Source organism: Pelobates fuscus, chromosome 2 (genome assembly GCF_036172605.1).
Source record: "Pelobates fuscus isolate aPelFus1 chromosome 2, aPelFus1.pri, whole genome shotgun sequence".
NCBI lineage: Eukaryota > Metazoa > Chordata > Amphibia > Anura > Pelobatidae > Pelobates > Pelobates fuscus.
This window is the reverse complement of record NC_086318.1, coordinates 392,532,875-392,560,817: the sequence shown is the minus strand read 5'-3', so window position 1 is coordinate 392,560,817 and position 27,943 is coordinate 392,532,875. Positions and strand designations below refer to the sequence as shown.

General features: G+C 42.5%; 1 protein-coding gene across 1 annotated transcript in view; it reads right to left on the bottom strand.

Annotated features, from left to right (window-relative positions):
• Window positions 1-27,943, bottom strand: part of USH2A (usherin) — an 800,771-nt gene that overhangs the window by 84,566 nt on the left and 688,262 nt on the right. The window contains exon 62 of the mRNA XM_063441883.1: window positions 19,355-19,372. Coding sequence (XP_063297953.1) covers window positions 19,355-19,372 — 18 coding nt within the window. The remainder of the gene's footprint in view (window positions 1-19,354; window positions 19,373-27,943) is intronic.

Below are 27,943 nucleotides of genomic sequence, written 5' to 3'. Positions count from 1 at the left end.
TGCTGATATGCTGTGTTTGGCTTTCACTAAAGGTAGCACTGTGTATTATTGCCAAACATCTCCACTCTGGTCTTGCCTGTCCAAAGGACGTAGAAACATAGAATGTGACGGCAGATAAGAACCATTCGGCCCATCTAGTCTGCCTAATATTTCAAAATACTTTTAATTAGTCCCTGGCCTTATCTTAAGTCTACTTAAGCCGATAGCCTCCTTTACTGTGTTGATTCCCTTTGTGTATTTAATTGTTTCTATCATATCCCCCCATCTCGTCTTTCCTCCAAGCTATACATGTTATGTTCCTTTAACCTTTCCTGGTAAGTTTTATCCTGCAATCCATGAACCAGTTTGGTAGCCCTTCTCTAAACTCTCTCTAAAGTATCAATATCCTTCTGAAGATACGGTCTCCAGTACTGCGTACAATAATCCAAGTGAGGTTTCACCAGTGTTCTGTACAATGGCATGAGCACTTCTCTCTTTCTACTGCTAATACCTCTCCCTTTACAATAAGCATTCTGCTAGCATTTCCAGCTGCTCTATTACATTGTCTTCCTACCTTTAAGTCATCTGAAATAATTACTCCTAAATCCCTTTCCTCAAATGTTGAGGTTAGTAGGGTATCAAATATCCTATACTCTGCCCTTGGGTTTTTACATCGAAAGTGCATTATCTTGCACTTATCCACATAAAACGTCAATTGCCACAGCGCTGACCATTTTTCTAATTTTTCTAAATAATTTGCCATTTGGCTTATCCCTCCTGGAACATCAACCCTGTTGCAAATTTTAGTATCATCAGCAAAAATGCATAGCTTACAATCAAGACCTTCTGCAATATCACTAATAAAAATATTAAAGATAATGGGTCCAAGTACAGATCCCTGAGGTACCCCACTGGTAACTAGACCTTGCTTTGAATATACTCCATTGACTACAACCATCTGTTGCCTGTCATTTAGCCACTGCCTAACCCATTCAACAACATTGGAATCCAAACTTAAAGATTGCAGTTTATTGATGAGCCTTCTATGTGGAACAGTGTCAAAAGCCTTACTAAAAATCTAGGTAAGCAATGTCTAACGCATCACCCTGATCAATTATTTTAGTTACCCAATCATAAAAATCAATTATGTTAGTTTGGCATGATCTCCCTGAAGTAAACCCATGTTGTCTCTGATCTTGAAATCCATGTGATTTTAGATGTTCAACAATTGTATCCTTTAACATGGTTTCCATCACTTTCCCAACTACTGAAGTAAGGCTTACTGGCTTATAGTTGCCGGACTCCTCCCTATTACCTTTCTTGTGAATGGGTACAACATTCGCTAATTTCCAATCTTCTGGGACTACTCCTGTTAACAATGATTGGTTAAATAAATCTGTTAATGGTTTTGCTAGTACACCACTAAGCTCTTTTAATAACTTTGGGTGTATCGCATCAGGCCCCATCAACTTATTTGTCTTTACTTTTGACAGTTGAAATAGAACCTCTTCCCCTGTGAACTCACTTGTAAAAAATTACTCATTTGTCCTTTTTCCTAACTGAGGACCCTTTCCTTTATTTTCATCTGTGACACAGTGTAATATTGCATGAGTTCTTGGTCATCTGAGGTTGTATTTACCTAATGTTAAGATCTGCTAAGGAGCAGATGCTTGATATTATGTTCTGATATGTAAAATCATAGAATTCATAGAGAGTGTACTTTTTATTGCAAATTTCTGTTCTGGTCCTTTTTTAATTAATAAAATATTTGGTTTATTATAAATTTATATTTGGTCTTTTGTGGGGGCTTAAAAAAGAGGTCAAGTAGGAAATGTGATTTCAAAGATGATATTTTTTTTTCACACCATCACCCCTCACATTTATTAGGGCAAGGTGGAAGGAAGGATATTTTTTTATTGGAGTGGCAATGGGCTTGGGGACCTGTAGCCACTTGGGTGGTGGGTGTACAATTGACCTTAACTCTTAGGAAGTGGACAGTAGCATGTGCACACCCTGTTTTGGCATCAATACCCCCCAATTGAAACCAATGGATGAGTGGGTGGACAGAAATATGTCCACCCCCATTTTGTCTTAAGATCTCTCACCTGCCAGGCTAGGGAGGGTGGCCATGTGCATGTCCACCACTTCTTAATTTTTTTTTTAAAATTAGCTCCCATTTGTCGCCCATTGTTGGGGGCTAGGTGGGAGATAGCAGCATGTCCCCTCCCCAGTAGAACCCATCTGCTGCCCATGGGAGGGGTGACAGTTTGGTGTCCTCCTGGGTTGATTTTTAGAACTCCAACCTCCTGCTCATTGGTGTGGAAAGGTGGGACTTTAATAAGATCCCCCCAGTTTTGTTTGCTTTTTATAGAGCATCCACCTGCTGTCCACAGGTGGGGGCAGAGTGTGGACATTGAGCCACCTATTATTATTATTATTAGTAGTAGTAGTAGTAGTATTTATATAGCGCCAGCTTATTCCGCAGCGCTTTACAATAAGAGGGGAATTTACCAAATGAGACAATAACAAAATTTAACAGGAACAATAGGTAGTTGAGGACCCTGCTCAAACGAGCTTACAGTCTAGAGGAGGTAGGGTATAAAACACAATAGGAAGGGTATTGAGGAAAACAGCATATAGACATGGTGGGAAAGTAGCAGACCTGGAGGTGAGAGCACCTTTTAGGAGAGAGCAAGAGGAAGGATTGAGAGATATAAGTTACTCTTGGAGGCCATAAGCAATCCTGAAAAGATGGGTTTTGAGGGACTTCTTAAATGATTGAAGACTAGGGGAGAGTCTGACAGGGGTAGGCAGGCTGTTCCAAAGGAAAGGAGCCACCCGTGAGAAGTCTTGCAGGCGTGAATTTGCAGTAAGTGTATGAGCAACAGACAGGAGAAGGTCACCAGTAGAGCTGAGAGATTGAGAGGGGGCATACCTATGAATCTGTGAAGAAATATAAGAAGGGCTAGAGTTGGTTAGAGCTTTATAGGTACGGGTTAGTATATTAAATTGACACCTGTAGGGTACAGGAAGCTAGTGTAAGGATCGGCAGAGGGGTGAGGTGTGAGAGGAGTGACAGGAGAGAGAGATCAGCCTGGCAGCAGCATTCACCAAAGATTGTAGTGGGGAGTATGGCTTCTGGGGAGACCAATTAGGAGATAATTACAGTAATCCATGTAAGATATTACAAGAGCATGACCAAGCTCCTTGGTAGCATCTTGCGTAAGAAAGGGGCATATGCAGGCAATGTTTTCAAGCTGGAATCGACAGGTTTTAGCAACAGACTGGACATGAGGCGCAAAGGTGAGGCCAGGATCAAAAATTACACCAAGACAGCAAGCTTGAAAGGATGGGGTGAGGCAGGTACCGTCATCCTGCAGGGAGAGTGAAGGAGGAGGTTCAGTGTTATGAGGAGGAAAAATAGGAAACTCAGTTTTAGAGATGCAGAAAGATAAGTCCTGCACTCACTCCCATCACTGGGTGGCAGCAATGACTACAGTACACATCAGCCCCAATATATAGTAAAAACCAAAGAGAACAGGTTACCTGCGCTCTCTCCTTATTCCCTATGTATTTTTAAACAAATGGAGTGTGGCGAAACCAACCTCGCCACTGGGCCCTGGAGAAGCCTGTTTGCTAGCCTCCTACCTGCTGACTATGGCCCCTGGGTTATTTGGGGCATATTGTATTTAATTGTGCGACTGCTGGCCCTTTAAGCACAGGGAATGGTATTTTATTGTACTGCTGCTGGCCCTTTAAGAACTGTCTGGGGACATATTGAGACTTTGGGTAACAATACCCTTTAAAACTATGGCCCCTGAAAATGTATTAACTTTTATTGGTGTGTATGGCCCTTTAAGAACCGTCTGGGGACATCTTGTAACTTTGGTGAACAATGCCCCTTTAAGACTATGTCCCCAGACCTTTAAAATGACTTGTTCCTGGCTCTCCCCTTCTTGGTTCAGTAAATAGGGCTTACTGAACCAAGTACCACACAGGCGGACCACCCAGAAGCTAAAGTGTGCAGGCAATTTACCTCCCAGGCTGTGAGGTTACTGCAGGTTAATTGCCGAGCGCTGGGTGGCCGCCATTCGGCAGCCGAACACGTGGCGGCGGCCATTTTGGTCATTCGAATGCGGTCAGCGGTGTATGCTAAAGATTCTGTGGAACTAAAATCGGCTACACATTCTGCCGAACACCGCTGACCCTTACCTTCTTCCATACGGAACTTGCAGCTCCAGAGACTAAGTCCCGTTCACATGAAATTGACCGACCGCACAGCCCAAATCTATGGAACTGTTTTGGGCAGGAAATTGTGCTTGCGGTCGGTCATAAAGGACTTCCAGCTAACTTTTGATCCACTGGAGGGATTTGGCTGATTTTTGGAAGGGTTTATGTTTGATGTATGCTGAGTCTGAATATGCAACTTTTATTGAAATTGGATATATGGTTTTAAAGTTACAGTGTGTGTGTAAAAACTGTATCTTTATTGTATGTAATAATTGGTTTAACTGTTTATCTGAGGGGAGGGAATGTGTGGGCTGAACCATGTATGTGATTGGTTATTTTATGCCTCCCCCTGGGTGTGGCCTGTATGTGGATTAGTGTAATAAAAGCCAGGCTGGATGAGCCAGTCCAGAGTTCCTGTTTTACCCTCAAAGTGATGTGTCGTCTCATTATTGGGGGGAAGGATTTATTGCATGCTGTTCCAGTTGACTGCTAGGAGTACAAGCCTATTCGTATGGTTCCTATTCAATGGTCTACAGCATTCATATGCTTGGGAGAATTTAAAAGGTTTTTCGGATTCGGTGATTGTGGTGTCTGCCAGAGTGCTTGGAGTCCTCAGGAAGCGCTAGGAGCATCCATTAACGGAGGTACCAAGTCGGGGTGCCAGGTGATCCGTTACATGGAGGTTTTTTAGTTACTGTCAGGATCGGGACAGGGATCCAACACGCAGAGTACAAAGAGTAGCAGATACGTATACCGGACCTTAGAATGTCCGGACTTAACGTAATACTACGTATAGAATGGTCAGGGACAAGCCGAGGTCGAGGAAACGAGAAGACAGGTAAGCGAGAGACAAGCCGGGTCAAGGATAACAGAGAAGACAGGTAAGTAATAACAAAGCCGGGTCAGAACCAAAAGACAGAAGAATACAAGAGCACTGTGTGACTAGGCTGGCTAGAACCACGACAGGGCAATGAGCAAATGCTGAGAGCTCCCTTAAATACCCTGGTTCTAGAGACTAATCACGCCTCCGCCGAGACCTGATTCGTGTCCGGGATTTGACTGACAGGTCGGGCTAGAATAGCGTCATGACGCCGACTATTGAGCGTCACGTTACAAAAAGGCATAGTTCTCTCGCGGCCGGCGTTTACATGCGCGAGGGGACCGCGAGGAACGGGAGAATCATGCCGTCTGGATGGAAAAACGTCTAAGTCTCTACCCGTCTCAGGGGTAGAGACTACAGGTACCCTGACAGTTACCTCCAATGGCCATGAGAGGATAAGCCCACCTACCAACGTCAAGGCAGACCCCCCAGGTGGGTCCTAACTCTAACCATTCACCTTGCTTCTTTGAGCTTCTGACAAAGATCTCTAATGAGACAGAAAGGGGTATTTTTTATATACACCCCTATATATTATTAACCCTTAATAGGGGACACATGGGATGGGCGGAGAGTTTGAGTTTCAGAAAGCGGGAGGACATCCAATCAGAGATAGAAGAAAGCCAATTGGTGACACTTTACAGGACAGCAGGGGAGAGGTCAGGATAGGAGAGGTATATCTGGGTGTCGTCAGCGTACAGGTGGTAGTGTAATCCAAATGAATTAATGAGTTTGCCAAGAGAGGCAGTATAGAGAGAGAACAAATGGGGACCAAGAACTGAACCTTGAGGGACTCCGACTGAGACAGGGAGAGGAGGCGTCGTTTAAAAAAGAGATACTGAAGGAGCATTGGGTGAGATAGGAGAAGAACCATGAGAGGGATGTGTGACAGAGACCAAGAGATTGAAGAGTTAGGAGAAGGAGGCCATGATCAACAGTGTCATGGCCGCAGAGAGGTCAAGAAGAATTTGTATGGAGTAGTGGCCTTTAGATTTAGCTGCAATTAGATCATTTGTAACTCTAGTCAGAGAAGTCTCTTTGGGGTGGAGGGGGTGGAATCCAGACTGAAGAGGGTCAAGGAGAGAGTTGGAATTGAGGAAGCAAGTTAGACGGGTAAAGACAAGTCATTCCAAAAAGCTTTGGGGAGAAAGGAAGCAGGAATATGGGACAATAGTTGCAAAGGGAAATAGGGTCAAGAGATGGCTTTTTGAGGACAGGTACAACAGTAGCATGGTTAAGATCAGCTGGGACAAAACCAGAAGAAAGAGAGCAGTTGAAGATGTGCGTTAACGACTGCACCTGACAAGGGTCAAGAGATCTGATGAGGTGGGACGGGATGGGATCAAGCAGACAAGAGGTGGGATGAGAGGAAAGGAGAAGCGCAGCCACCTCAAGTTCAGTAGCTGGAGAGAAGTATTAGTGGGCAGGGATGGTATACCAAGTGAGGTTGAGACAGAGAGGTGAGAAGGGGGGGGGGGAATTAATTCCTTAACTGTTTAATCTTGTCAGTAAAGTAACATGCACAGCTACCAGCTGAAAGATTAATTTTTGGGGGTTGGCCACAGCAGAGCGAAGAAGAGATTAAAAAGTATTAAAGAGATGACTAGGATTGCGGGAGCATGAACTACTTCACATTATTGAATTTAAGACCACACCTGGCGCCCCACTGGCACTGTGCAGCAGCAAATAGTTTTACCCCATTTCGGGCAGGGCCTTTTGAACTTTAGTGCATAGGTCTGTGGATGTCCTGTTAGTATAGAAGAGTACTTATAGTAACAGCATTTGGAGGGTGTGTACAGGGAAGGAAGGGGTACAGCAGCCAAGGGGGGCTTCTATGCCTTTGCATACCTACTTAACTATAAATCTACATTTTAGTTTATCATACAGTTATAGTTATTTTTCACAATCATTTTATTTACTCACATAGTCACATACAAATCAATGTTTTCCATTCTCCTGTCAGTTTTGGAAATCTCTATTGAATAACCTACTAGCAAATTCCTTCTGTCAACAAGCAATTTTACCATTTGCATTTATTTTAAACAATTACATCAACTGTAGACTTTACATTTAAAATTTGATGATTATTGTCAAACATTCAGATTTATAGTGTAAAGGATATTTTTAAGTTACTTCCTGTGCCTGCTCATGTGTATTTGCCAATTTTGTTTGTCTTTTATTTACCGATTATATAGTGCTGCAGGATATATTTGTGCTTTATAAGTAATATTATTTTATGGGGGGCGGGGCCTGACAGCCAAGATGGCCGGACATGCTCTCTGAGAGCTCTCACATCAGCAGGCACAAAAATGAATATCCCAACTATCCTAGGCATGCTAATGACACAGGATGCCCAGAAAACAACACAGGACCACACAGGGAACAAGACGATACCAGCCAAAACTCAGAACGAGCGCCTGAACCGGCCATGAGGCCTAAACTGAATCTGAGCCTGAGGCCTGGGGGAGGCGGCCTATCTCCTGGCACAGGACCTGCTCAAAAGCGTAAAACAGATGCAGCCCATTGGCTGACAGGATCCACCTGGAACTTACACACATTCCCAAGCAGGGGAATGGGCTGACGCTGGACTCTCTGGCAGGGGCCACCCTTATCCCACCATTGCAATGTTTAATGTCTTGACTAAATATCCTAATGTTTTTATAGTTTTACATTATGTTCTCAAGACTCAACCAATGACCTCACATATGACTTAGTGGGAAATCTAGCCCTTACACGGGCACGATAGCCAACAGCCTTGCAAATAGTAACAATTGTCCCCCACCACATGTAAACTACCTAGCCTTGCCCGAACACTAAGCCTGCAACCACCTCGCTGCACTACATGGCTCCTCGTAGGCCACCAGACGAACCACACACCTACCCCCTCAACTGTCTAGCCAGGACCACTGTGCCTAGCGAAAGCCCAAACATGATAAATCTCTGCCCGACATCCGTGTGCTCCAGGCTTGACTGTGATATGTTTAATCTATATAAACTACCTGTTTACCTTACGCATGCTGGACCACACACCTTCAGCTCTAAACATAGCTTTCACATTCGCATGCATATGTAGCCTACTCATTTTCTTACATTTCAACTGCTTATCATAACATGTTAAAACCGTTCTTACTATACTATAAAAATGTGTACAGCCTAGCGCTTACCCCATTTGTTACAAATGGTGAGCAGCTAGAGGATTGCCGTTGGGGTACCTTCAGCCAGTTTGTTGTCATTACATGCACTGCAAAAATAAAGAATTAAAAACAAAACAAAAAAAAAGATGCAGCCCTGCTACCCCCCCCCCCCCCCCTCTGGACCGGCGGGGGATATCCCGGTCCATGCTGGAGACCACTGCCCCTGCAACGCGGCTCACACAAGCGACTGAAGCTACCAACAAACGGGACCGCAGGGGCCCAAGCAAAATGGCGGCAAAACGCACCCTCGCCAAACCACCCAAGCAAACCCTGGAATTCTTTGACAGACTATATACCATCATGGGGACTATGCTCCGTACCGGTGGCCGGAATTTTAAGCTAGCATTGCGAAGAGTGGCGGCGTGGATCTGCCCGTCGACCCGACGCCACCTGATTAGTTGCCCATCCTGAGCACTTAAAGTGACCCCCGGACGGAGCCTGCCTTGGAGCTTCAAATGGCGGGAATCGGAGACCTGCCTCTCAGAATCCAGCACTCACCATCACACACAACAAAGCGAGATTACTACTCCCGCCCGACCTACTCACCTCCCAGCAACGTCGGAACCCTCTGGCCAGCACAGCATGTCTCTGCACTCACAAACCCGAGCCGACAGCCACAGGGACTGCTCACGTGAAGCACAGCTCTATACCGGCAGAAGGACGGACGGAATTCCCCTGCAGATCACAATGGCGACGGAACATGGCCGCAGCACCAACCCTGCACATGGTTCACCTGTCAAGTCTCCAAAGCCGGCATCGGCTAACCAAGGCGGTCTATGTCGCAGACGGACTGCGATCCAGTACGGAGACAGCGCATGGTCCTCCTGAAAGGGCAGTAACTACCACACTGTCATCCCGTTATGAACTTTACTCACCACCGAAATACGCACTGCTGAAATGTTTTATTTTATTTTATATTCACCGCTAACTATGCTCTATACATTTGTTGACATAGCACACTTTAGAGCCAAGCATGCAAGCCTTGCAATAGAACGGCTTTACTAGTCTGTTATAACGTTGCTCCACACAGACACACATTACATTTGAACAGCCGCTTATGACCCTCGTGCACATAAAGTGCATAACAGACCCACGAGTCTCATGTGTCACATGTGTCACATGTGTAGAACACCAGTTTATTTTTACTTTTAGAATTCTCATTCACATAATCAACTGTTATATTGCACTATAGGATATAGATGGTAGTCGCATTCTAGACTCACATATTTACTTAACACTGTCACACATCGCTGTGCAGCACAGCCAGTTATACATAGCCTGACCAGTATACTTACAGCACATAAAAACTGAGACAGATCATCAGGAATTTAGTTACTGACCACATGTAGCCATTCTTAGTATATGCAATAATTCCTTTACCATTATTCTCTGTTCATATATAAAATGTGTGCAGAACCCTCCACATGCTGACCAACTGTTAACAAATGCTTATGTATATGCATGTCAAACCTGTTGGGGCATGACGAGCCCGCTTGTTATGTTTTCATGCACGCAAAAAAAAAGAATTAAAAAAAAAAAAGAATACATTTCAAGTTACCTAAAAATAAACATTATGTACATTTCTTGAAAATATTATTTTATATCATATAAAACTCAGCCATACATTGCTAGAAAGTGAAGATGCCCCCTATGCATTTGTTCTGGCATTAAAAAAGCAATTAAATCAAATATGTCCGATATATATATATATATATATATATATATATTTATTATCCAAGGATCATGTTTCCCTAGGGGAATATACCTTTAACCTTAAAATTATGTAAAATGTTGGCTAAAATGGATATAATTAGTTTTTTAGTTCACTGATTAGTGAATAAAGCACTTACCCTAATTTGTTAAATTTCAGCACAAATCTTGAACGATATATAGCAAACAAATTTCGGTTATTTTATCACTCTTTATATAATCTGTCCACGGTAACTGAGGATGAGCGCAGGGCGACGTTGACTACTTGAGAAAACATGTCTTGAAGACTGTCACCTTGGATGCAGCGGACTTATTAGATGCCCGATTAGTGAGGAAGAACTCTCTGTCTCCTTGAAAATAACTAAATCCGGTAAAGCCCCTTGACCCGATGGGTTTCCCATTGGATACTATAAGAAATTAGCGACAGTTCTTACACAGACACTTAATGCTGTAGCGAATGGAGGAGAATCACTGTTCACCACGATCCCTGTTCTCTTGTGTGGCAGTTATCGTCCAATCTCATTGCTCAATGTGGATGCTAAACTATTCACGAAGGTCCTGGTGATTAGACTACAATCTATCTTACCAACCTTGATCTATGCAGACCAGACTGGATTTATCCCTGGTGGGAGGCATGTGATAGCACGCTGAGACTCTTTGCTTTTCAACATCATGCTAGAAAAATTAACAAACGCGTGCTATTGCTTTCAACCAACGCTGAGAAAGCGTTTGATCATGTTAATGGGTCATACATGCTGGCTACGTTGAGGAGCATGGGATTGGGCGAGCGGCTGCTAGCCTGGATCTCAGCCTTATATAGTAGACCACGTGCGTCAGTGCGAGTTAACAGGGCCATAATGGCTGCTATTAGCAATGGAACCAGGCAGGGCTGCACCCTATCCCCGCTGTTGTTTGCTGTGTCTTTAGAACCACTTCTTCAGACAATTAGACAAAAACCTGAGGTGCAGGGCCCTAGGTGGCAGGGAGTAGAATATAAGGTAGGTTGCGGCGTACTCAGATCAGTGGCGTACTAAGGGGGGGGGGGCAGCGGGGGGTGGTCTGCCCCGGGTACCACTCACTAGTAGCAGCAGCAGGGTCCTCTGTTCTCGCGATCCACGAGAGCGTTTCCGCGGGTTACTATGGCAACCCGCAGCAACGCTCTTGCGGTTCACGAGAACAGAGGACCCTGCTGCTGCTGTTGGATGGGAAACGAGCATGGAGAATACTGGGCGCCTCTTCACTGCCCAGTGATGCTGTGCCACTGGACCACCAGTCGAGGAGGACAGGACGGGCAGATAAGTGGCAGCACTTATTCCACACAACATACACACTACATCTGCATACACTATACACACACTGCACACACTACACACACACACACACTGCATACACTACACACACACACACTGCATACACTACACACACTGCATACACTACACACACACACACTACACACACACGGTATACACTGCAGATAAGTGGCAGCATTTATTCCACACAACATACACACTACATCTGCATACACTATACACACACTGCACACACACACACTGCATACACTACACACACACACACACTGCATACACTACACACACTGCATACACTACACACACACACACACACTACACACACACGGTATACACTGCACACACACACTGCATACACTACACACACTGTATACACTACACACACACACTGCACACACTACACACACATCCACTGCATACACTACACACACACACTGCATACACTACACACACACTGCATACACTACACACTGCATACACCACACACACACACTGCATACACTACACACACCCACTGCATACACTACACACACTGCATACACTACACATACACACTGCATACACTACACACATACTGCATAGACTACACACACACACACACACTGCATACACTACACACACTGCATACACTACAAACACTGCATACACTACACACACATGCTGCATACACTACACACACGGCATACACTACACACACACACTGCATACACTACACACACACACACACACACACACTGCATACACTACACACACACACTGCATACACTACACACACACTGCATACACTACACACACTGCATACACTACATACACTACACACACACTGCATACACTACACACACTGCATACACTACACCCACTGCACACACTACACACCCACCCACTGCATTCACTATACACAAACTGCATACACTATACAAGCGCACACACTGCATCCACTACGCAAACCCACTGCATTCACTACGCAAACACACTATGCAAACACACACTTATGCATGTGTATCTGTATGTCTGTGTATCTGTATGTGTATCTGTTTGTGTGTTTCTGTATCTGTTTGTGTGTCTGTGTTTGTTTCGGTGTTCAGTGCCAAATACATACAAAAAATTTGCAGTTGTTTTCTACATTTCAAAGTTGGGAGGGGAAGGGGGGGGGGTTGCCAAATAAAGGATCCGCTCCAGGTGCCAAATACTCCAGGTACGCCCCTGACTCCGATGACCTTCTTTTCTTTGTTTCCAATCCACAAGTTACCTTGCCATGTCTCTTAACAGAATTTGAGAGATTTGGTACACTGTCATGTTTCAAACTCAACCTGTCTAAATGTGAGGTGCTGAACCTTACAATTCCTACTACTGAGTACATATCTTTGAATCCCTTGTTCCTGTGTCACTGGTGTTACGGATCTTGGGGTTTGGGTGACCACGGACCCACAAGAGCTATATCAATGCAACTTTCATCCCCTCCTGAAAGTACTGCTGGCAGACTTAAAGAGATGGTCATACCCTCATGTGTCCTGGCATGGTCGAGTTGCGGAGATAAAAATAAACATCCTTCCGAGGGTACTGTACCTCTTCCAGACTGTGCCAGTCGCCCAACCCGTGACCGTCTTCTCTTCTTTAAAGACGGCGGTCATCAGGTATGTATGGCCGGGGAAAAGATTACGACTACGACATTACCTTTTTTGCCTGCCCAGGTGTAGAGGGGGCTTGGCATTGCCTGACTGTAAAAAGTACCACCAGGCTGCGGTACTGCAGCGGATATTGGATTGGCATTCCTCTCCGCAACAAAACCAATAGGCAGCTCTGGATAGGGTAGGAATGGAAACAACATTGGAGCCAGTTGTATGGACAGATGTATGGAACAGGGGAATGTGATGGTGACCATACCTCAGACGCTGCGCTCATGGAGGGCAATGCATGAATTACCACATATATCACCAACTCCTAGCCCTCTTATACCGATATCCAATAATAGCAAAATAGCAAACTGGGCGGAGCGCTGCCGGTGAAGGCTTGGTTATTTCTGGGGGGAAGTGATGTTTTTATACCTATCCTTAATGCGATGCATGATGGGAAATTGTGTGAACTGGATACTTTATTTAGAGGTGGACCACGAACACCCTTGCTCTCTCTTCGCTATCTCCAGTTAAAACATTATTTTAGTACTCTCCCACATAAATAAAAATTGCATAGGGAGCTTACTTGGTTTGAGGATCTATGTTTGAGGGGCAAAACTCTGGAGAAAGCGGTTTCAATGCTTTACCAACACCTATTGGTGGGAGCTAGAGCGGAGAACAACACTTTTCAAAGACAATGGGAGGGACTCATGGGCAAACTATCACGTCAACACAATGGGAAAAAGTCTTAGTATGGCAACACAAGAGCTCCATTGGCTCTCAGTGCCAGGAGATGAATTATAAATTGGTTTCTCTTTGGTATAAGACTCCAGTCCTCCTTCATAGAATTTTCCCTGCGGTACCGCCCACTTGCTGAAGATGTCAAATGGATAGGGATACGTTGTTCCACATTTGGTGGGAATGCCCTAAAAATGTCCCTTACTGGGAGATGGTGAGAGACGCAATTGTGGATATCCTAGGAGATTTGACAGAATGGTCGGCTGAACTTGCATTGCTTCATATGACCTCCAGCACTATTACAGTCTCTAAAAAATCTATCTTATGACATCTACTTAATGCAGCTAAGGCCATGATTCCAGCACTTTGGAAACAGACTAACATTCCATCAAGGGAGTCCTAGCTTCACAGGGATGAGGATATACACGTACCTGAGGCCATCCATGCTTCCTTAGCTGGGGCTCCAGACATGCTGAGGCCTGGTAGCCGTTGTTTGTGTACATGGCGTGTGACTTATAAGGTATGCTTGAGAACCAGATAATGGGGGGGCGGCCTTCTGGGGGGGAAATACAATAACTGCTTTCTTTCTCTCTTCTCACCTCTTTACAACTCTACTGCTCCTTATGGCAGGCCTTACTTACCTGAATTGCGACACCACTGATCAACCTGGCACTGTGACTTTAACTTCGGTAGACCCCCAATCATCGGGATGCTAGTTCCGCAAGAGTTATGAAGAAGGAAATACTCATGTCGCAACACTATAGTCACTCATATAAGGGTTACAGAAAAGTATATTGCTGTACAACATATAGAGAGAATTGACACTGTAAACTGTGATATTTCAACTAAAATTGTGACAACTATGCATATGACTGTGAGACCTGCCTGCTCTCTTGTTTCTTTGTGCTTCTTAAAAATCTAATAAAAAACAGATTTGCAAAAAAATAAATTTCAGCACAAATTTAGTTTAATAACAGCACTTAATAATAAAATGTGAAGATACGACAGAGTAAAAGAACATCAATAAGCAAGAGTTGACCATGTAGTAAGCATAATCTTTATACCTTTTACTCTAAGTAAATACGGCCTAATTTAGAACATTCTTTAGAACCATGCTTCTTAATGTTAAATACCAGCCTTTCCAGGAGACACAAAATACTTGGAAGTATTAAAGAAGATAAGTCTGTAATCTCCAAAGAACCTGCTATCTCATATGCCAGTGGATGCCAGTTGTATTTTCTAAACAATATGACCACTTGCTCAATGAAAATGGCACAAAGATGACACCTTATTTCACGTTTCAGTGAACAGCTATCAAGCAACGACAACTTTCAGCCACAAAAGACCTAAACCTGATTTGAACTGATGACCCAGGGTGAAAGGCTCCCTTACTCAGTGACAAACCCTCTAACTCATTTATCCTGGCCGTGAATTGTGCTTCTTAATTGTTTGCTTTAGTGGACATTATAACTACGCATGAATGAACTTGTTGTGACCTAACTCGGTCCAACATAATTGTTTTTTCGAAATGTACTTGATTTACTAGGACCCTCTTAGAAAGGATTCAGGATCCAACGTTAGCCTCAACTCAGGGGGTCAAGATTTATCCGAGTTCTGTCAAAGGTCACAAATGTAATATCTAAACTTTAGCAAGCTCAGCCCTGGTCAATATATAGAGATTTATGGCATTTATAATAGATTTGATTATTTAATGTTTTCAGATTTGAACTTCTAGTCAGCGAGTGATGAAGAGGTCACATATGTACCTTTTAGCAAATGAACGACATAACTTTTCAAGGCACTGAGCAAGCTTTATATGATATCGGATTCAATCTGGGAGAGCATTGTGAAAAAAACAGGGCCAAGATCTATTATCTGGGAGACCCATACTGGTGGTTTTTATCTCTTTACTCTTTAATGGAGAATTTAAGACAATAGTAAATTGGTCAACAAGTAATAGAATATAATCTGTTTCCACTTTAGGGCCGAAATGTCATGACAGCACTACAATAAATAGTAATAAGAATAAACATTCTAAAAGCTCAAAAATAATTTTTGATTATGAAATTTCTTGTATGTATTAAATGGTCACTCTTAGTACTGTGGCTGATCATAGTTAATTTTGTTTCTAAACATCTGCAGTACCAAGGTTAGCGGTCATTGATTATTGTGTATTACACAATTCTCTCCAATGTGTAATTCTGTTGGTAACCAGATGTACGTATTTTATCAGTTATATTGAAACTAGAACCAATTAAAACATGGAATCATAACTTGCCATTATGTCTAATAACAACACGACATGAAACAAAACACATTTTGGTCATTTAACTGTGTGCATTTAAGTCATTTGTGGCCGTTGAGGTTATTAGCATATTCAATTTTGCGCCAAACAGCAAATTGGTTCTTCACTTGCTGTTAGAATAGACCAGGCTGAAAAAGTTGAAATAATGTATATATCAGAAAATATATAAGAGAACCTTCAGAAAGTGACATTTTGGGCACTATTCACTAAACATTGGGTTGTGGTACACTAAAAAAACAGAATTGCAAGAATCTGGTCAGTACAACTTAATTGAAAAAATGTTATTAGTCTCAGATATCTTCTCCATTAACTTATTATGGGATAAACGTTAGACTTTACAATTAAGCCACATTTATGCAAATCAGGTGATCACCTGAAAGTTAGATTTTTGAACTGCCATGCGGCAGAATCGCAGAGGAACTGATGCGCCCAAACCACAACATGCTTGTTTTTTTTGTTTTTTTTTAATTCACAATACCATTCCTGGCATCAGAAGAAGAGGGATGGAATGGAGAAGAAGCTCATTACTTTTTGGGGGCAAATAAGCAGCTTAGTTTCCCACACGAAGGACAAGAGGTCTGCCCAATCATGTGGGTTGATTCTCATAGACGGATTTATCCTCCTTGCTGCCCCAAAATCAGTTTCCTCAATCCGCCCCCCCTCCAGTCCCTGAATTATACATGTATATTAATGCATGTGCGTTATAGTAATATTATATTCTGCTTATAACATAGAAATATATAACTAGTAATATAATACTCATTAACTAATATACATGCCTGCATACATGGATAGAAGTTTGTATGCCCAAGAAGGACTTCTCAAAGTTCCACTTCAGATATGCAAGTGATGCATAACAGTTATTTTTGTAAATGTGCTTATACATTTTAAGTATATTTATTAATGTTATTTTCCTTAACCTAATTTTCCTGTATTTGACACATGTTTTATATAAAATTAATTGTTTGTCTTGTTTTACCTATGGTACAGAGTTGTGTAATATGTTGGACCCATATAAAATTGGAATTGTTTTGCATTATATGTATTTGGGTGAAGTATCATTAGGAAGAATATAGGCCTCAATTTAATATTTTTCGGTAAGATTTTCAAATGATTGAATCTTTTCGGATAAACTTTTAAAAATATTTTTCAAGATATTGAAATATAAAAAAATTGTTTGAACGATTTTTTTAAAGAACAATAATTTGAAAAGCTTAATCAAAAAAATTATATTGAGTCCATAATATTTAATAACACAACAGTTGCTGATAAAAAAAAAATTCTCATGGATAACGCTGGTAAAGAAAATGTTTCATTGAAAAAAAAAACCCCAGCTATTTCAGAACACTAAATCAATTGAATATATTAGAAATACAAATGAGGCCTAACCTGCTTAATCTGAAATTATTCTTATTTTATTGTTGAGCTTCCGAAGAGTGAATTTACCAATTCAAACACAACAGTTTTGTAGTGATATTTTCTTAAGCTTTAAGGTCTGTCAACTGTTTGGCTCAGTAAAATCAGGGAACACCAGAGTGGTTATCACACATCACGGAAATTACTTCCAAGTCGAAATAATTACTCTATCAATGTTAATGGTTTTTCAACTTCAATAAAGCACTCACCTGCCGATAATCACTGCTAACCCCCTGCTCTAATGCAATTCCTTCTCTATTAGCAGGTTATAATATAGCTGTTAGAGTGGTCACTTGTCCTGAACAGCTGCTGCATTTTACTTTGGTCGCCCGTGAACCATAAAAATTAGTCATCTGGGTATGATTTCCTTGTAACAAGCCCTTGAAGTGAAAGGAATGTAATCTCTAGGTTTGAATAGGGCACTTACTGGGGGAACCATCTTGCATGTATAGGAGGTGGGTTTGTTGAAATGCAACGGTATAATCACATACATGTAACCTCTCGCACTACGAATATTGTCAGCGAAAATGCTCAATACCCTCAGCCATAAGTTCAAAACGCCTACAATTCTCAACCCCTGGGATTTTTTTTAACATATATAACAGCTAAAAGGAAGGGGTTGAAGATTCCTAAATTAGTTAGAAACATTAATTTATTGGAGTTCCAGCTTCTAATTTAAGAACCATGGAGTTAATGTCATCTTCAGCCGTATAATGTGCATCTTTCAAAAAGATGTACTTACAGTAATTAGGGTATTTTTTAAACTGAGAGTAGCAGAGAATTGGGTAGGGAACTGCAACTTGTTGGCTATTTTTCCAGTTATGCTATCATGGTTTATAATTAGCAATCATCTTCTTAATTCCTATTTTAGTAAATAAATTTAATAGTGTTTGACCTTTAAAAAATATATATATATTTTGACACTGACACTTAAGTACGGTAATGTTTTGATTAAGAGTAAGTAGTTTTGGGGGGCGGGGCCGGACCACCGAGCGGGATGGTCGCATGTCTGAGCGGCTCCTGTAACCAACCGCAATATACGCCGTAAAAACCATGTCTTACCGTCAAAATATGGATCGCCAGTACAGTTACCCAAAGCTGAGAGACTACGGGACCCGGGGAGAGGCTGGCTCAGTGAACTTCAGTCCCCTGGGGGAGGACAACACGCTGCCCCAAATGGGGCCTTCTCCTGCGGTGAGTGGGGCAGACGGCCGCTGCCCCACTATCCTGCACCACGGAACCCAGCTAGGGATGCAGACCGGCGCAGACCCGGCCCCGTTCCCCCCCCCTTTGGACCGGTGGGGGTGATCCCGGTCCTCACCCTGTGGCCCTGGCCGTGACACCGCACTTGAGGTCAGAGAGTCCAACCGCTGCACTTAAAATGGCGAGCGCCATGTGCGCAGACGGCGAAGGGAAGGCCTGCTCCCAACCCGCACTCACAGCCACCAAGGCTCCTGCCTCCCACTTAAACCGCACAGAGAGACGGCAAAACCAGCACGAATTTAAGTGCGCGAGGGACAACAGCTGCATTGAACATGCATCACACAAAGCAGCAAACATACCCATCTGCAGCTACCGTGCAAGCCGTCAAGAAAGGCTCCTCTACTGGCGGACTGCCCGGCAATCACCAACACTCCAGCCCACACCGGGAAGATTCAGCAAGCGGCAGCACTCCGCAGAATACACCCAGCTCCCGATCAGGGCAGACACCAGCCTGCGGAGGACCAAGGGAGGCAAGCCCATTAACCTGCATCGGCAACACTAGTAAACCTTGCGAGACCCACATGATAAGCTGCGGACCAATTTCGCCCTGCAGCCTGCTTGGAAGGACACTCCAAGTACATTGTTGTGAAAGATGGCTGTCATGTTTAGGGTGTAGCTTGCACGTTATCAACTGTATTTATATCAGCAGCTCCACCACTAGTTATAAATCAAGTGTGAGTCGCCCCATGAGATGAGACTAGTGAATAACATAACACATGAACGGTTAAGGTAAAGGCATGTAAGGAACTATGACAATAAACTCTTTAGGAGGTGAAATAATGACATGTTTAAACGCTTGCTACTTTACGATTAGTTAATGTGCAGAGAGCAGTTCATGTGATCAAAGGCATGGTGTGGAGGATCGGCTATAGTGGGACATGCTTGGCAGGCTGCTGTTTACTGCTTGTGCTCATCCGATCCCTTCTGGGCGCCAGGTGCAGCCCCTGGGAGTCCCTGATACCTGGAACAACAAAGGCAAGTTTCTGGCTGAGTGCCGGGTTCGCGGCTTGAGGTGGTGGAAGCTTGTTTTGTCTGGTGGTCGGATCTGTCCCGGTGGTGCTTCACGTCCGGTGCGGGATTGTGGTGGCTTAAGGTGGAGGCGAGTGCTTGATGTGGGGCAGGCTCTGCATTTCTGTTTGTGCCTCCGGTCCCGTCTTCGACACCTTTTGCGTTGGTGGGTTTTAATGGGGACTGCTTTGTTTAGCTGTGGTGGAGCTTGTTGGGGCTGTGGTGGAGCTTGTTGGGGCTTCCTGCTTGTTATTTGCTTTGCAAATCAATTCGCAAAATTGATTAAAGAGTCTGTCCAGCTTAGACTCAATATCCTGCCATGCTTTGCTGGTACCAGGAGGACACGCGGCTGCCGCCATATTGGGAGAGTCGCAGATGAGTATGTCAGCCTGGGTGGCTGTGCTCTGTGCGTCCATTAGCTCCAGACAGCCTCTCAGGGGTGGACCGGGATAACCCCCACCGGTCGGAGGGGGGGGGGGTAACGGAGTTCCTGCCGGGAAGTAGCTGCTCCTGGGCATCCCAGGATCCTAGGATTGGGAGATCGGCTGCCTCTCCCGCCCGGTGAGCACCAGGCCACGCGGAGGTTAGTAAGACTCTATCGAGTTGTTGACCGCTATTAAGCATGTCGGGTCGGTCAGGTAGGAGCAACATTGCTGGGTCATCCCCTTCTGGGGTGAAATTCGCTTGTTGATAGCTGCTTAAAGTGAGATATTGAGGGAGCTCACACGAAGTGCGTCTTTCCTCCATGACAGCTAGGCCCGCCCCCTGGAAGCTGCATTCTTAGTGAGAGGAGGGACAGTGTAGCTGCTGCTGATTTAATAGGGAAACCGATAGCTAGGCTAGTGTATTCAGTGTCCACTACAGTCCTGAAGGACTCATCTGATCTCTGCTGTAAGGACAGCACCCCAAAAAGCCCTTTTTAGGGCTAGAACATCAGTCTGCTTTTTTTTTTTCTGTGTAATCTAATTGCAGTTGCCTGCCTGCCAGCGTGTGTGTGTCAGGCTCACAGAGTATACTGTGCCCACTTGCCCACTGCCACCACTCATATCTGGTGTCACAATAGCTTGCATTTAAAAAAAAAAACTAAAAACTTTTTTGACTGTAATATAATAGCAGTCAGTTTCCTTCACACGTGTGCATTTCAGGGCCTGCCAGGGCACAGTGTCACACCCGTGCAACTCATATCTGGTGTAACAGTAGTGTACATTTAAAAAAAAAAAATACAGGGGTCTTGTTGTCACCTTTCAGGGACCCTTGGTGTTGTACATGGCTGGGTGGAAGAAGAGACCTTCAATTACATCAGTGAGGACAAGGAACGGGACATGGCTAGCTTGGTATCCAACCTTGTGCAAATGGGGAGTTTGCGGTTGTGCAAATGGACTGTTTGCGGTTGTTTGCGGTGCGTTAAATGGGGAGTTTGGTCTGTCACTGTAAAGCGGGCGTAACCCTTACACTACCTGATCGATACAACATCATACCTGATGTTTTAAAGCACGTTTTTTCAAACAATTTAGGAATGTTAGGTGATTTATGCCCTTTATGGATTAAAACCAGACTCTGCATCAACTATGTAATTTTCCATGGGAGTTTTGCCATGGATCCCCCTCCGGCATGCCACAGTCCAGGTGTTAGTCCCCTTGAAACAACTTTTCCATCACTATTGTGGCCAGAAAGAGTCCCTGTGGGTTTTAAAATTCGCCTGCCTATTGAAGTCTATGGCGGTTCGCCCGGTTCACCCGTTCGTGTACATTTGTGGAAATTCGCGTTCGCCGTTTGCGAACGGAAAATTTTATGTTCGCGACATCTCTAGTTACAAGTAAATAAATAAATATAATAATAATAATAAAATACCTATTATTATTTCTTTGTGTCGCTGCTAGTTAAACTGCATTTTATAAATACTCTGCTTATTGGAGATTTTCAGGAGAACAATTAGAGTTAGTCAATATAAAAATGTGGATTTCAAAATCCAGGGTAATATTTTACAAAAGTAGCTAAGCGGTAAACACAGTTGGGGTATATTTACTAAACATTTAATTGTAGTAAATTAAAAACTGAATTGCAAATTTTAGGTTAAAAAAGCAAAGCATTGCCTGCAGCTGAGTTGGAAAATTCTGAGCATAAGAAATACTGTGGGGCAGGTCTTTTCATATGCTACCAGACAATATGAAGAAATTATATGTGTCCATGCGTATCTGGCAGTGGCAATTCTACATCCATGGAGCAACCACAAAATCTGACCTTTTGTACAAAATACAGATAAAGTGCCGAATTCTGTGATCATCTAGTTTGCATATGGGGGCACCCAGAGCTTGCAGGCCTGTCATGCATTTTGTTTGAACTATTCTTTATTTAACTATTCTTCATTTAACTATTCTTTTGCAATGATGTTTTCTGAACTTTTGAACTTCCAAGAACTGTGATAGTTGAGCAGGAAAATGTTTTTGCATTTTAGAAAAGAGAACTTGGTGGAAGGGAGGATGGCAAGCAGTCATGAGGTCTTGTGACAGTGAGGTTGCAAATGTTAAACATGTGTCAAAGTTTGGACACCTGGTAGGAGAATGTTTATTAGGGAAGACATCAACGGAAACACACCTGGGGTGAGATTAACATTAATATTGTCAACTAGAGAGAAATTAACATTAATATAATTTATAACACTGTCCTCCCCCTCCTATTCTATGAAACTACTGTTGGGGCACAAAGATTAATTATAAATTTAAAAGAATATTTTGAGGGAGTGGTTCGTGGTTATCACTGACCCATTGAGCTTGTTTCTGCGTATTTTCATTGTATTGGATTCACTTTTGTGGGGATTGCATTACTTTGCACAGTGGATTATACTATACATATTCATGGTAGTCATGTAAATGTCAGCTTAAAAAGTAGCTGAAATGTGTGAACCATCTGGAGTCAGGGAGGTCAGGGAAGTATAGAGAACAAAGTTATTAACTCAGAGGACTCCATGTCTGCTGAATTTGAAGGCTTATCAACAAACTCGAACATAAGTACTAGCCTCGGCCTCTATTACAAAGTAGACATGGAGATGACTGTTGTATTTGGAGGAGAGCAGACATCAGTCTCAAGAACATGTCTACTGATTTGCCATATGCTAGCTTAGGCATGGGTTTTGTAATTTAAGATGGTTCAATGTGATGAAGGCAATTGCCATCTGCCACAAGAATGTATTTTAAACATTCACATGGCAATACTGAGTACTCATTCAAGGTACCCACCTTCATTTTTGCACTTAGGAATTTAGCTGTCTTATTATTTATGTTTTAACAATTAATACATAAGTGGTTTTGATGGTAAGAAAACATAATTTACTGCCTTGGCTGCAAAGACCTGCATTGCCAGCCTTTGGAAATCCCAGGCTAGACCAAAATTAGCAACAGTTATAGACAAACTGAACCACACCAACTATTACGAAGAAATGTTACATAAAATATCTGACACAACAAACAAGTTCTCCCAAATATGGACTAAGTGGCATGATTAACAAACTAGGTGTCGGGCTTACATGACTCCCTCCCTTCTCCTCCCCCTCCCTTCCCGGTTTCCCACAAGCGAATAGACCCTAATGACTTGGAGGCATTGGTATAACTGGAAGTTGGATGCCCACCCATTTAAGCTGCCATCTGATCATCTCTTTAAACGACATCCACATTGCCGTATTTGTGTAGAATGTATATCACCGTATATATTTGCAGAGTACACATCTTGATTACTTTTACATTCATTTATGTTTATACAGTATTTAGGTGCAATAAAATACAGTTACAGTTTTCATTGCAACTACATATAATGCTTACAATCATTACATAATGTATTAATGTATCTTGCCATTTTCTCACTCTCATTAAAGCGTACTTGTATAATTATGGTGCATTGTATTTGTCAACTTTGCAATAAAAATAATACAATGAAAAAAAAGAAGAGGTGTAGAATTTAATAGTTTGTTAACAAAGTTTTTACTATATAATGAAAAAAAACAATTAGCAGTTTGAAGAAGAACCTATATGAATCAAGGGGAACACAATGGATCTCTTTTTTATTTTATTTTTGGTTTCCACCTTGTTTATAAACATGAATGGGTTGACAACGATACTTAAGCATTACCTGGATTTAGTCTTGGGAAAATGCTAAATCACACTATTTATTTCATGAGCAAGCAAAATATGTCTGTTTATGAGTATAACAAAAAATAATGAATACATATATCAGAAACTAAATTAAAAGGTGCAATAATGAAAAAAAAGAATATTAAATGGGCCTTGAAAGAAGTGCTATTACTCATCTAATGTATATTTAGAAGTGACCCCTAGTCTGCAGGTACTTAGATTCACTCCAATACTTTCTATTAATCCACATTACTTTGCTTCTCTACAATGCTCAGGTGAATTCACACTTTATAACCATAAATTAAGTACCTGGCACTTCAGTGACTTCACGCATAACAAGAGGGCCTGTTCCTGATAGACATTTAACGCTATGATTGCCAGGAGAGTAAATGCTGTGCTTAACAGCCCTCTTGACAAGCTCAGGATTATCCATAAAGTGACCTTAGGGAGCTGCCTAGGGCCCAGGGGTTAGACTGGGGTCCCAGAACTATATATTTGCTTGGCCCCATTCACCACATCTATATGGAGAATAAAGGAGGATACCAACCGAGAACCTGCAGTGGGCCCTGTGGGATATTTGTTTCTTCTCTGCTCTTTTCATTGTCTTGTAAAGGTGGGGCAGGTGTGCTCAGGGGTATCTTACATAAGGCCAAATTGTACTCAATTTCTCCTGTATTGTATTGTATTGTTTGGTTAAGCTTGACATGACTACACACCAGGTTATCACTACAGTATTTTTTATTTTATTTTTATCTAATCTTTAATTTAGTGTTCTTTAAGTAAAGTTGAGATGACAATATTGTTTAGGTGGACACCCTAACAACAATATGCTGCACACACCTATTCCTCTTCTGGTGACTGGCTTCTTAACATTGACTAATTGTGCATTTCTTTTGTATTTTACTCTACACAATATATATATATATATATATATATATATATATATATATGTATAAATGCAAATATAAAAAAGGGAAACTCCTGTCTTTCAGTAACCCACCTTACTAATACTTTATATGTTAGCTCGAATTTCCTGATTGATACAGAGATTGAAAGAGAACAAATTAAGAGATACAGAGAGAGGAATGAATTCTGCATTAATATTGGGCCTCAGGAAAAATACACATTCTTGTGGTGCTGGATATATTCCCATTACTATGTAAAAAATGTTTTATCAAATAGATGGTCATGTTTCTGGAGTATGATATCATAGAAGCAACAGGAAGAACAAGTCTGCTGTCACTGAAGTCTTATTATGCATATGGCCAATGGGAAGCCTGAGATCAAAGACAGCAGGAAATGCCATTGGATAGAAAAGGAAAAGATGAAGAACAGGGTAACATTGCTATTCAATCTCTAAAATCTCTATATGATGTGCTGTGCTGTAAATTTATTTGAACTCTGCTTGCTGTGACTCACACAACTTGCATTAAAAAATTGTTTAATTATCAATGAGATGTTAACTTGCTTTAGAGTTTTTTTTTATCCTGCTCTGTGTAGCAGTACTTACCCTTTCCAGGGGCCGGCCAGGGTCCTCTGTTCGAGCCGCGCGCGGTCCTGCTGCTGCACGAGCCGCGTGCGGCTCATCCGACGGCTGGAACAGGAGGGCGGGCAGTGACCGCGAGAAGCGGTCACGTGTCCCGCCTGACTCTAAGAGCGCGCCGCGTGTCTCGGGCACACTCTTAAAAGGACATTGGAAAAGGCCTCCCATTGCTCCCTGTCATACCACACTCCCCAAACACTTACCTTTTGGGGGCGTGGTTATGACAGGGGCCAATCAAAATAGGTGTTTAGTTATTTATACACACCTTTTTCCCTTAGTTCCTTGCCCTATCATGGTTTCTGCTTCAGTTCCCTTTAGCACTTGTTGTGTTCAGTTGTGCTCCTTCGTACTTGACCTTGGCTTTGTTTTCTGACTACGTTATCTCTTTATCCTTATCTGTTCTGTTTGCCGGCTTGCTGTTTTCTGTGTACCAGACCCCGGCTAGTCCTTGTTTACGCTGTCTCTTTGTGCCCTTGACCTCGGATCGTTCCTGACACTGTACTTCTCCTATATACGTCGAGTCCGGCCACTCTAAGGTCCGGTAGACATATCTCCCCTCTGTGTTGTCTTCTGTTTAGCTGAATCCTGCGTGTTGGGGTATATTTTCGTTACATTACGATAGGGCCATGGACCCGGCAGATTTAGCTCAGCAGATGGCATCCCATGAGGCTAGATTTGTAGAGCAGGATCACCGTATGGATCAGATAGCCCAGGCTCTCCAGACGCTCTTATCTAGAACTATTCCAGCAACCACACCTAACCCTCCTAAACCTCTTCTTCCTGAGGTATCTGCTTTGCCTAATACTTCGGCCCATTTAACACCTCCTCCTAGGTATGGAGGGGACTCTAAGACATGCAGAGGTTTCATTAATCAAATAGAATTCCACTTTGAGATGTATCCACGTTCCTTTCCCACAGAAAGGTCTAAGGTGGGGTTCCTTATGCACCAACTTACCGATAAAGCACTTGAGTGGGCAAATCCTATTTGGGAGGCTAATGGACCTATGGTGCATGATTTCAACAGTTTTCTTACGGCTTTTCGTAAAACTTTTGACACAATGAAAAGGTCAAAAAATGCCGCAAGAGCATTAATGGGAATTAAACAGGGTTCTAGGACTGTGGCTGACTATGCTATTCAGTTTTGTACCCTTGCTTCACAGGTAGATTGGACCAACAATGGGTTAACTACTGCATTCATGGAAGGTTTATCTGACACTATATTGGATGAGGTAGCAGCTAAGGAGCTTCCTATTGCATTAGAGGACCTTATTGACTACCTCATTGATATAGATAATAGGATTTGTGACAGGCTATATACTAAGAACAGGAATAGACGTTTGGTTACACCTATTAACCCCAGAGTTGATAAACCTGAGGGTGTTAAAGTATCTGAGGAGGAACCCATGCAATTAGGGGTTGCCAAACTCTCTGATACTGAAAAATTACATAGGAGAAGGGACGGACTCTGCCTATACAGTGGTAGGAGAGACCATATGGTAAAGGAATGCCCTTTGCTTCCGGAAAACTCTTGCACCTAAGACATTATAGGGGACTGGCCTTGGGTGTGATAAAAAACTTATAGAAAACGGTACATGCAGTGATAACACCACAAATAAATCAGTAAATGAATAAAAAAGAAGAGTAGCAGCTACACACCCACTCTAGCGACTTGATGAGTTATATACTCAGAAATGGAAAATAGGGTGTGTGCGCTTAAGATTATAAAACTAGATAAATAGTATAAAAATTATCAAAAATAATTTATTAATTAAGTAAAAAATAAATCAGCAAAGGACTAATTCCGATCACCACTGTTATACCTTAACCGGACAATTAAATACAAAAATCTCATAAAACAGAATAACCAAAAAAAAAAAAAAAAAAAAAATTAAATGACACCAAATGTATCCACAAACTAACTGCACTGAATGGCCAAAAAGATGGAATAACCTCAATATAAAGAATATATATATAGAGGTCCGATCACTAAGTGAAGGTAGGGTGGATACAAAAAAAAAAAAAAAAAAAAAGCAAAAAAATTATATACCAATAAACACAATAGAAATAATAAATGGGAAAAAATATATATCTGTCCTCGGTGTGGGCCCCCACCTGAGGTAGATATAACCAGAAGATGAATAAATGAGATATATAAAAATAAAAGACAAGAGACAAGAAACAATAATACTAAGTGAAATAAAATAAAATGAAAAAAAACAGTAATTGTCCGGAAGTCCTCCCTGGGTAGGCAGAATAAAGGTGATGTTGGGCGGATCAAAGAGCAACCAGATGAACCCTCGTTATGGGAACTCCAACTCTCTCACACTGCGGTCGGGATCTTCAAAAAAGACCACAGTGGAGGTGAAGCCGTGAAGATGGACAAAGTAGGTGCAGAGTGGTACAGCAACCGCCCAGACAGCAACCAGCAGATAGAAACCGCGGTCGGTATTTTCAAAAAAGACCGCGGTATTCAGCCAAAGATGAAGACAGGACGTCAAACCCAGGGGAAATGGAAAGAAAGGAACAGCCAGCAGCCCACAGATCAACGCGTTTCGTCCCAAACTGTGGGACTTTATCAAGATCAGTACTTGTGCCTAGATCACCACCCAGGGTTTAAATACCTGCTCAAGATAAAA